At 42.0% G+C, this 12,078-nt stretch overlaps 1 protein-coding gene across 1 annotated transcript in view; it reads left to right on the top strand.

Moving 5' to 3' along the window:
* Positions 1-3,369: 3,369 nt before the first annotated feature.
* The window catches only part of MOXD1 (monooxygenase DBH like 1), a gene marked incomplete at both ends in the record, with an annotated part of 50,759 nt that continues 42,050 nt past the window's right edge, over positions 3,370-12,078 (top strand). The window contains one exon of the mRNA XM_080342061.1: positions 3,370-3,639. Coding sequence (XP_080198187.1) covers positions 3,370-3,639 — 270 coding nt within the window. The remainder of the gene's footprint in view (positions 3,640-12,078) is intronic.

Here is a 12,078-nt window from a genome sequence, read left to right as displayed (position 1 = left end):
TTTGTGATATGAACAAGAAGGTGTCATTTTTACACAGTATTCTAGTATGGGAACCATACCATGTAATGGTGTGGGAGAGCAATGGCCGTGATTGTGTTCAGTAACAGCAGCAAGACATTTTAAAGAGAAAAACATTTGCTGCATCTTTCTTCATTTTGCTAGGTAACTGCCTTCCTCTACAGTAGGAGTGGTGGGACTGAGTTCAACCAGGAGAAGATGGTAACCCAGTGTCATCCTGTGCTCCTGCCAGCAGCATTGCTTCTAGGCCAAGGTTCAGATTTAGACTGTGTTTTCCTCATAGGAGTTTGGTGTTTTAATGATGCAAAACAACTTCTGTGAAGTCACCAAAGTCTCTTAATGTGAGTTTTGGGAATATTACTACTCTGCCCACAAAGTGCCTCTTCTAAGTCTACTAGGAAAGTTTTATTACATGAGTATTGTTCTTAGGATTATAAATAACAGCAAGTTGGAAAAGGTTGGTTTTGTCACAGTATTTGTAGATCAAATGTTCAGCTCTATAAAACCATTTGGATGGTTTGTTTTAATGCAAAAATGTCTACCAGAGATTGGAAAGCAATAGTGTTGCTATTCCTGTGCTTCTACTAATCTAAACATGGCCAGTGTAACAGGGCAAGCAGGGGTGCTGCACAAAGTCCCATTGCTGGAAGACAGGTTACCACCACCCCCAGGTTTTGGTAAAGGGTCACAAGGGCTTTAGGAATAAAGGCTTCAGAGCTCCTGAGCAGCAGCAGACTGATGCTCGAGCTGTGCAGAGAGAAGATCATTCAATCCCAGGGGGGATTTCAAGAACCTGAGTATTGTTTCTGTTTCAGCTTTCAGCCTCCAAAATGTCATTTTTCTCCACAAAATAAAATAAAGCCTGGGAGCAATCTGGGGTTAGCTCCACAGCCATGGAACAGAAGCATCCTGCCCACAGGCTCTGCCAGCAGAGGACACTTGCATGCCAGGCTGTGTGGGGGCTCTTCACCCTCCAAGACCCCTGTAGCCCACCAGAAACACCAAGCTGTTTCCATGAGTGTTACTACTTTTGCCAGACCCACTGTAACAAACCTCTGGATTTTCTGAGATGCTGCAGTCTGCCCAAGTCACTCGATGATCCTACTGTCTTGGCTTTTGGCTGAATTACTGGAATGATGTCAGCTGACCCCAAGTTTGAGTTCATTGGAGCCTGTTTTTCAGTTTTCTGTCAGTGCCTGTTTGCTGTAATAGCAGCAGGGTCAGAGGACCAAGCGGTGGAGGCTGGGCTTTCCGTATGTGAGGGTGCGCAGCTCTTACTGACAACAACCTAACCTCTACACTGTACTCCTATCTCCTTCATCCAGGCTGTCTGGGGAACCCCATTTCTGCTTGCTGTGCTATACAGCATAGTCTGCTGTATGGGATATTCCATCGCCCTTCCCTGTATAACAATATCCCATGTTGTGTCATCAGTATCATCCTTACCATGATGGAGTACTTCAATGTAAGTATTTTCCATTATTTTACACAAACACTTATAGAGTGCATGCACAATGGAAGCACTAGTTAGACTTCAGTGACCACTGTTATGGTTTGAAGGCAGCAATTCTCCTACCAGATGTGTAGTTCAATCGTTCTTTCTGAGAGTGAAGTTGCTACATGACCTTGTCACATCTGCATGATTTAAACTTTACCTCAGGGTTTGTTATGTGAGAACATAATATACAGTCTTACAAGAAAATGAAGAAAAAAGCTAATTTTAGGAAACACCCATCATTCCTTCTTTGTCCCTGTCCCCAGAAAATATAAACTTCTTTTTTCTTTTGGTAACTCTCCTAAGAATCTCTTCTTTAACACATACTTTTACAGAGGTTTCATCTCCCCAAGTGAGTGTTGAGATCACACCTTTGGCCTTGGGAGGTATCATCTCACACTTGCAATTTCTCTTTAAATGAATCCACCTCCACTGGTAGCTGTTAGCAATTTTTAGAAGAGAATCTAAACACTCAAGTCCCCATTTTCTATTTCGTCAATCACCTGAGTTTGTACCTTTGATGTTACTTTTATAATTGGAACTGAAGGAAAGGTCTCACTAACCTGCTACCTTTAAAGATTATTTTCATTTCACCAGTGTCTAATTATTGCTGTTCTCTCTTATGCTACCTTAAGTGAAAGTAATTTTTGGTGCTTATCATTTTTTAAATGCTTTCTTTTATAGAAGTCGTTTTGTAGTTCGATGTATTCCTCACATCACAGTAGGTGGTGATATTCCAAAAGCCCCACTGATATTTGTGAAATATTTTCACGCAAAAGCCAAAAAAGAAGCATGGCTAATTTCCATCATGTACTAGTTTGATTGGTTTTCATAGAATTAATATTTAATTTCTATTGAGTGCCAAACTCATTCTCTTTCATTTAAACATGAATAAAACACAATTCAAACAGCATAACTTCATTTTCAAACTGATTTTGTATTGTTTGGAGCTTTTAACAGCCAATACAACTTTTTGACCATGACTTTCCCGTTTTGGGTGCTATGCTATTTTTTATTTTCTTCCAGATTTGCAGAGGGCTGGGGACATTCCTCCAAAAATATCTTTCTGATCTTTACTTTCCTACCTAAATGGCGATGGAGTTGCCAGTCAGCGGAGAGGAAGTGGATGCACCTTCTGTTACGGGTGAACCTCACGGCCAGAGGGCCACCGGGGACGGGTGCGGGGGTGTCAAAGGAAGCGAGTGGGGATTTGAGCTGTGCTTTTGGAACCGTGTGGGTGCAAATCCCTCTGGAAGTTCCCGCTTTCCACTTACGGAGCAAAAATAACTCTCTGGACGGGGGATCTACCTGCTCAGGCATCCTTCCGCGGCACCGTGCTCTCACACTAAGAAGCGGCTGAGAGCTGGAAAGTGCTCATTTGCCTCCGGGCTTCCTCCCGCGGACTCCTTCGACTGGAGTGAAAGCTCCCGTGGGGTCGGGGGCGTCCCCAGCAAGTAGGAGGGGACCTCCGTCCGCCGCCTCCTCTCCGCTTGCCCCGTCAGGAGGAGGATTTTCACTCGTTAACGCGAACTCCGAGCGCATCTCCGGAAAGCACCCGCGGGAGCCCAGCAGCCGCGGCGAGCGCACGGCAGGTGCTGCCGGGGCGACAGGGGCTCGGGCCAGCCCCGACGGGCGGCGCGGAAGAAGAGAAGGCGACCGCCAGCGCCGGGCCGGGGCGGGGAACGAACAAAGCGGCTGCCGAGGGCGCGCTGCCCCGACGGGGCCGGCCGGCACGGTGCCGCCCGCAGCGTGGGCGGGGTGACCGGGGCACCCGGCCCCCCTTCTCCGAGCACACACACACACACGCACGCACGCCCGGGCAAGGACAGAGGCGCCCGCCGGCGAGCGGCGGGAGGATGCGGCGGCTGCGCCCCTGGGCGCTGGTGCTGGGCGGGCTGCTGTTTGCCACCGCTGCCGCCGGGCCGCCGCGGAGCTACCCGCACAGCGCGGTGCTGGACGGCGCGGCCGCCTACCGCCTGCACTGGGGCCGCCGCGGCAGCGCCCTCGCCTTTCGCCTGGAGGTGCGCACCCGCGGCTACGTGGGCTTCGGGCTCTCGGCCAGCGGCGGCATGGCCTCGGCCGACATCGTGGTTGGGGGCGTGGAGAGGGGCCAGCCCTACCTGCAGGTAAGGCCCCGCTCCTTCCCCTCGCCCGCAAGCCGCCGGCGCCTGCTAGGGGAGAGCGCTGCCTGAACCCCGCTCCCAGCCGCGCGTCTCGGGTCCTCTTTGTCCGCCCACCTTCCCTCTGCTGCTTCTTTCTCGGGACGTTCCTCTATCTCTGCCCCTCTTTCTTTCGCAGCCTCCTCGGCCCCGATCTCCCTACCTCTTTGCTTCTTTCTTCCAGCTTTGTGGTTATTCCTATTGATATGCGTTCCTTCCTTTTCGGTCCACTCCCTGCCAACCTTCCTGCTAAACTTCTGCGTGGGTTTCGTCAAATCTGTCAGGTTTCCTTCCTCTTTAACCAGAAAATGCAAGATTCTTTTTCTCTCTCCTTGAGCACCCTCTCCGTGCCGGCCCTCTGAGCACAGACCCGGTGAGGAGAGGGGAGGAATGGCAGAGACTCTCCCACCGAGGTGCATCACTTTTCCCCTCTCTCTACCAACAAGTGATGGAGCTTGGCCGTCCTGGTGCCTCCTAAACTTTCTCTTTTGTAGTCCCATCGGCATAAGGGTACGATCCCACCAGCTTTCCAGCCTGCTGATGTCCTCATCTGCTGGGGCACAGCCGGTGTTGCTCTTGTCCTTGATGTTTCTCCTCTCCTCACCTGGAGGTGTTTTGACCCAGGTGTTGAAAAGGACTTGCTTTACCACTGGGGCTCCAGGTATTTGTCCTTGGTCTGGTAAAGCAACCTCTGAGGAGCCCAACTGTACTGATATTGCCAGGGCTATGGCTGGGAACAGGAGTTTGGGACTTTCAGCAAAGCATCCCTTCCAAGAGGCACCCACAACTTTGGTCCCACCTCAGCGACCTGAGATCCAGACTGGAGGAGCTGCTCTGGGGCTGGGGTGCTGGGACAGCTTGTCCCATGGGTGAGTGAAATGGGGAAAAGGACTGGCATGCCAACTTGCTGTCCCTGATTGCCTGAATAACAACTTTTAGAAAGGCAATTTAAGAGCAGTGTAACACCTAGTTGTTAGAGTACAGTCTAGGAGAAGTTGTCTGTCTTTTTTTCATTGTGTTAAAGCTACTTGATCTTTGAAGCTGCTGCTTAAATGTTATGATATTTTGCTTTAAGAATATGGACTTTTATTAACATTTTGTTATAAGAAAACTAAATGCTTAATGTACTCCTCCTACTATTTGTCAAGATTTTATAAAATCAAATATTTTCCAGAAAAAGGGAAGTTTCAGCATATTTTTTCCCTATTAGTTCACTACGTGAAGTTCAGGTAAATATTTGTTTTATCTAATTTCACAATGATGTTTTTCAGAATTTTGTTTCTCCATATTTCAAAATTAATATTTTTTTTCCCCCAAACCGAAGTCTAAATAAGTCAGTAACAATAATAATAATACTAATAATACTACTAATAATAATAATAACCCCTATGTTGGTTATCAAGCAATGAGCTTTTACCTGACAGAACGTAAGCCTTGCTGGAGCCTTACATTTTGGAAGATATATCTATTAACCATTAAAAGAAACACAAACTTTGTGCTTAGTTAGTTCATAGATCTTGTTTGGGCAAAGCAAACCTTTTAGAAAGGCATCCAAACCTTGTGTAAAGACATGCAGTGACAGAGAATCCATCACATTCCTTGTTAGTTTGTGGCAATGGCGAGTCTTTGCTATTCCTGATTTCCAGTATTACTTTGTCTGGGTTCAGATTCCAGCTATGTATTTCCTCTACTGTATTAAAAAGTCTACTCCCACCCCACTCTGCCTCCATAAAGTTATTTATATGCTGTAATCAAGCCATTCCTAAATTTTCTTTTGCATAAAACAGGTAGAGCTCTTTAAACATCCCACTGCAGGACATTTTCCTCAGCACTTAAATGACTTTTTTCAGCTCTTTCCAGGACCTCTCACAGGTTTTCAGCATCCTTTAAAAACTACTCTATACTAATTCCATTTTTCCAAAGACTTTTTTCACTGGCATCCCATGACAAATACAACTGAGACAGAAGAGGAAAGGACTGTAGCAAGTGCCTCCTGTTACAGAACACCTGGTATTTTTCCTCCAGTGCTAATTTAGCACATAAAGATCTGCTATGCTAAGTGTCATGACTTATTTTGTTGTGCGTTTGAGTAAGTAAGGCACAGAAGAAACACTTCTGTCTGTAAAGCTTGCTTGCCACCTGAGGTTTTCTCCATCCCCATTTCTTCTTCAGTTCTAGGCAGCAAAGTTTCTTTTTAAACTGGAATGAAGTCTTTTAAAAAGCTGCTCAGTTAAAATATTTCCATACTTGCACCAACAAGGAAAGTCCAGAAACAAAGATGGTGAAGAAACAGAATTTGTCCAAAGGCTTTTTCTGGCCTGTCAGCAGGGATTGCTATAAAATGAATAACTTGTTCTAGAATACAATTTCAATAATATCTAATTCTTCCCTTTACTGGACACACAAATACGGTTAATGTATGTCACCATCATTTACATTATTTACTACTAAAAAAGATTTTTTCATAGATAGTACCCTTGAAAGTATGTGGTTTTATGCCTAGCTGCACTCGATAAAATGTGTACACCCTGTAATGAAAGAACTTACTTTTCTTTTTGGTTTTAGAAATATGTTTTTATTCCATGATCATCAGTCGGAAAATGTGCATCGTGGTCTAAACTCTTAGAACGGTCATTTTTTGGTTTATTTGAAAGTTTTGAGATGCTTGTTAGTGGCCTGATTTTCAGAAGATGTTCTGAAACACCTTTATAGCCTTTCAAGTGGGCGTTGAAATTGCTAGTCTCTTAGGAGAATTTAGCCTCTTTTTCCCCTCTTAAATTCTCTTTCCTTTAAAAATAGAAAGTGTTCTCGGAGGGAAGAGTTCTCTTCTGGGAGGAAATATGTAAATGTAGTTAGACTACAGTTGTCAGTAAAGGTAAAAGCAGATATGCCTTAGTCTGTAGAAGACCAGCGTATTGAGGTACACTTCCGGATAGTTTTCAGAGAGAGAGAAAATATTTCCTCTGGCATTTAATTTTCATCCTTTCAGAGCAAGTACATGCTACGCTCACCGTCAGCAGGCAGTGTTTTCCTTGAAAAAATCTGGTGACTCCAAGTTCTGGATATCTGAGATTGGGGTTTACTTTCTCAGTTTTTAGGTGTATCCTGAATGAGGCTTAGGAGTTATTTGTTTTGGTTTACTTTTCCATGTTTGAGCTGTATTTAAGCTAAAAGGGTGTCTGGCATAGTAAGTAAAGGCTAAAATGATTTGAAAGTCTGAGGTTTAGTTTTCTCTAAATAGATCAAGGTGAAAAAGTGTTTCAATGTCATGAGAGAAGAACAAACCTTCATGGTGTACCACAGTAGTTTTCTGAAGAGCATTGAACAATCAGAATATTATACATTTACTATCCTAACATTTCAGAAATTCAGTATTTGGAATGGGAACCTAGATGTATTTTGGGAGGATGCAGAGGACATAGCATGAAAAAATATATATACATACATGTGTAGCTTTACTGTATTGGCGTGAGGACACACTTCTATCAAGCAGAGGGAAAAAAGAGAGGGAAATTAGTGAACAAATGATTCTTGCATGTTACTGAGAGCCCCGTGGTGACAGCACCGCAGATTATGTGGAGTCTGGGTGAGCATGTTTGAGAACAAGTGGAAGATACAAAGGGGGGCTCGTGTTGGAAAGCTGGGAGCTGCCTTTGTCTCTATAGGGCGAGGGTGGACTTGGAAGGAGAATTCATACTTAGCAAAATGTTACCTTGAAATACTACCATGGTCACTTGCAGCATGTGTTACTCATTGTAAAAGTTCTAGGGGCAGCCTTAGCTTTTGCATCTAGTTTTTTTCCTATTTTTTTTTTTTTAATGCATCTCTTTTATGCTTATGAATTGACACAGCATGCATTTTCATGCTAGACCCATGCCTTTTCCTTGGTCTCCACCCCTGTCTGGAATTGTGCATCCCCACCCACAGCACGTAGCTGCTGAGAGCCCCATTTTGGGGAGAGTAATCCTCCTTGATGAATGCCTATTTTGTGCAAGTTATACAAGAGGGTTGCATTGTTAGAATCTTCTGTTGAACTTGCACAAAAATAGTCCCTACTCAGGGTGAATAGGGACTGTGTGTCACTAAAAAGTACTTTATTATTCATTACAGCCCTGCTTGTTAACTGTCACCCAAACTAAAGAATATCTGTTATCAAATGTATCCCATTGAGTTAGCTTAATTGCTCACAGGGAAGTACTTGGAAGAGATTTTAAAAGACGGAAAACAGTGAGCATTTTCTGTACTTAAAGATATGCTGCTTTTAAGTGCACTCATGCCAACAGCAACAAAAGAAGTGTTTAGAAAACAACTTGAAAGGCACCAAGAGGGAGATGCAAAGTGAGTGCCACACTGACATATCTCAGTTGGTGCTTTGTTGGTTGGAGGTATTTCATGCCTTTGGGCACTGGGGCAAAATCTCCAGATGACTAATGAGTCCCTCTTGGCTTCCATGTGGGACGTAAAGAGACACTCCAGTGTACATCTACACTGGCTGGGTGCTTTGTGGTTCCTTTTCAGGGGTACAATAGTTAGGACAAGGAAGCAACAGTTAGTGAACAAAAGATGAGAAGAATTCTGTAGCTCTTGTAATTGTCAGCCTTTGGGGGGCTGTTTTACAAGGGTCGTTTTTCTTTTATTTTTTTTTTTTTTTTTTTTTTTTTTTTTTTTTTTTTGTGGTCTTCATGGTATTTTTTACTTGTCCTTTGAACTTTGAAAACACCAAGAAAATGGGATTTTCTTACAGCTGCTTAAAAATAAGTACTTCAGGCAGGATGGAAAAGTAGCCACCATGAGTGATTCAAAGGCTTAAAATAATGGGGTAACAGTTATTTCTCAATATGAACAAGTATTGTAGAAGAAGAAGAGGTAAGAGGGAAGATTTTCTAAGATACAGAAATACACATACAGAAATTCTGGGAACAAGTATCACTAATATTTGTGCTTGAAAATCCCTCAAGTGTTTTTGAAACTTCCTCATAACTAAAGTAATTAAAGTAATTAACTTGTAAAGAAGACTTGTACTAGTTAAATGTGGCTCCTGTGTAAGGCACATTCCTTGTGATAAAAGTGCAGTTGTAAGATTAGATCACGCAGTATTTCTTACTTACAGATTTTCTTTCCCTTAAAACTCTTTGCTACATGTTTTGTCTAGTCTATTTCTGTTAGGACAGCCTTTAATCTATCTTTATAGTTTCTGATATAACTGGAATATAACCTCTTAAATCAAAATTTATTCTTGATGCAAAGACTCAGGTCTTTGGGACTCTGCTGCCAAGTCAAAGTATCCATGCCAATAAGTGATGTTACATTTCAACTTCTAACCACTCATGCTTCTTACACCTTTGTGTGGTAAGTTAGAAAGCAATCCACATTTCAATGTTTTTCATTTGTGAGTGGAGAAAGTGATATTTTTATATCTCCCAGGAATGCCACAGAAACCAAGGGATGTCACTGCTAGCTGTAGGCTACCAGGAAGCCGCCCCAGGCAGCATTTAACTAGGTATAAGAAATACACTGAAGTGTATTCAAATGACACAGTTTGAATGAGAAAAGGTGGGTCTCTAAGTAAATAACTGTGTTTCATGTGTAAAAAATACACAACCTCTTTTGCAAAGAAAATATATCTACATGTATACACAAATACATGCATGATCTGCTTCTGTAAATACACAAGTGGAAAATGTGTGTGTGTATATGTGTATGTCTGCATTTGAAATGGACACACCCACCATTATTTATTACAGATAAAAATCTTCTGTCCTTGTTAAAGTTATAATAGTAGTACACCTAGAGTAATTAATTCTCATCTAGTCCAGTGTTATTCAGCTGGTTTAATTGGAATTGTACCAGGAATTGTGTGTAGCTTCTCGGACCTGCCTGCATGAGTGAGATCCAGGCTTTTTAGCAAGGACTGAATCATTTCATGCTAATCTGCTATGTAGGTAAAAAAAAAAAAAAAAAATCAAAAACAAACCAACAAAAAATCACTATAATTGCAAACACAATGCTCAAGACTGCTCATAGGGTAGCAGCTGAACTTACTGATCCCGCTTTCTTTAGGAACTTCTTACAACTGCTTGATTGCTGTCATTGTACCATTTCTGCAGATATTTTTTTGCTTCAGGTCAAAGCCAAGATTGGATCAGTCAACTGGAATGCTCTCAAGGTGTTCTTATATAGAGCAGTGATGCTTTCAGACTCCTGCTTCATGTTAGTTTTCTGTGGGTGGGCTCTGCTTTTCCCTAACAGAGCATAGTAAGAACTTTGCCTGAAACTCAAGCTGAAATTTATTTGAGGTTACAAAGAAGTTTGATTTGTTTATTTGTAAACTCATGCTCTGTTTGCTTCTTGCCAAATACAATGTAAAACCAGCTTCTTTTTGGTAGTAACATCCAGTGTGTGCTGGAACCATGAGCAGCAGGATGCCACTTAAATTAAATGCAACAATAAGAAAGAGAAATGTTAACCACAGTTATTTTCTTGGAAACCCAGAAAGGCATAGCTTGGTGCTTATTTCAAATAAATGTTCTGGTCAGTTCCTTGCATACTGTAGCAATTTATGCATCCTATTTATACTAAGATAGATCTTCTATGCCAATTTTCATCTCGATTACAGCTTCCCAATTCCTTTTGCCAAACTACTTATCTTCAGCCTTGGCCTTAGACATTACTTTGGTAGTCTGGGGATGTTTGAAACTCCATGGGTTGGCTACAGACCATTGGTGAGGACTAGTTGCAACACAGCTTGTTTTTCTGTCGTTACCCATTCCCATCTTGTCCCTCTACTCATTTGTAAGTGTTAAATCACTGCTGAAATACCAGCGATCTCCCATTTCAAGTGTGTGCAAATCCTGGTGGCAGGGCTGCTCGCAAGCCCAGCCTGCAAGGCAATTGCTGGATGAGGCCACATTTTGAGAGTTATTTTATGCTCTCGGAGGTTGAAAGGTGCTGTATATAATTTAGGATGGGAAATGGATATCATAAACAAAACAATCTTGTACATTGTAAAGATCTGGGGATGGAGTCCCATAAACACCTGCTTAAGACTGTGGTGACAGCTGGTGGTGCTTTCTGGGTCAGGCTCCCTCCTGCAGCTGTGCCCACATTATCAGAGGAGAAACCAGCCACTTTTCACATCCTTAAGAAATTACCCTTCCTGACTGTTCGTAGAGCAGCCATCAGAAACCATATATACCACAAACCAATTTTTTAAGGAAGAAAGATGTTAATGGGATCTTAAAAACAGTATAACATGATTGACTTCACATCTGGAAAAAAACATAAAATAACTTGTACGGTCAGGAGGATTTTTCATTTTCCATTTGTTGTTTCAACTTCTAGTTAATGTGAGGAAGGAGATCCCTTATTGACTGATTGCACAACTTAGTCTAGACTTTAAAATGCCAGTTTATGCAATATAATCAAAGGGAGTGCAGAAACTTCAAATGTTTCAAATGTAAACAATTTACATAAGCAAATTTTGAAATAAAAATAACAACTTTGTTATTATGTAGCATGACCAATAACACTTCCAAAACTTTGTTTTAAGCACTTACTATTTAAATAACCAAAATAAGGTGTTCTTACTAGAAAAATAAAGTCATTTCACTCTTCTCTTTCTGTAACTGCTTACACTTCTGTAATGTTGATGTGAAACTTGGCAACTTTACCTTCATTTAACATAGGATATATACTTTTGTCTGTATAAGAAACCAAAGAATCCTGATGCAAGTGCCGCATCAGTACATAAATCCATGTTTTCAGGTTTCTGCTGTGAGGAAGGAAGGATATGTGTAGAGGTACAGACATATATCAATATAGATATATCTACAAGCAGCTTTTTTCTTACTTTTCCAGGGTGCTACTGAAAAGGATGTGGCATCACAGTGAGTGTGTCTTCATTTTTGATAACCTGCTTTTATTCATTACAATGTATAAACAAAAACTTGTCTTGAAGGCTTTTAAGCTCTGATGAGTAAATTGAGCCAAGTCTGTGTAGATTGACTTAAAATCTTCTCTGTGAACAGAAAGAGATCAGTAGGTTTCCTTGGCATTATGGCCTTATTTTGTTTTAATACTGTTAAAAATAGTGTTTTCATGTGAGACACTGAGCAATTAAATTCTGAGCTGTTCAGGATTTCTTTTTTTACATTATTTTTGTGATGAACATCTGGATTATTTTGAATAAAGGAAATAAAAATAGTAATAGAGATGGTTTGCTAACTCCTAAATCACTCCTGGCAATTGTACTCACACTGGATTCCTCTGGGGCAGTCCCACTGCACTCAGTGGAGCTGTAGGATTTCTGGAATAAATTGACATTTTGGTCTTCTTGGGCATGACATAAATTTGCCTCCCAGGTATTCTCAGAACCCTGATATTCAAGGACTGTTTCAATGTGGCATA

The sequence above is a fragment of the Nesoenas mayeri genome (assembly GCF_963082525.1).
Source record: "Nesoenas mayeri genome assembly, chromosome: 3".
NCBI classification, from domain to species: domain Eukaryota; kingdom Metazoa; phylum Chordata; class Aves; order Columbiformes; family Columbidae; genus Nesoenas; species Nesoenas mayeri.
Note: the sequence above shows the minus strand (reverse complement) of the source record. Positions and strands in the feature narration are given on the sequence as shown.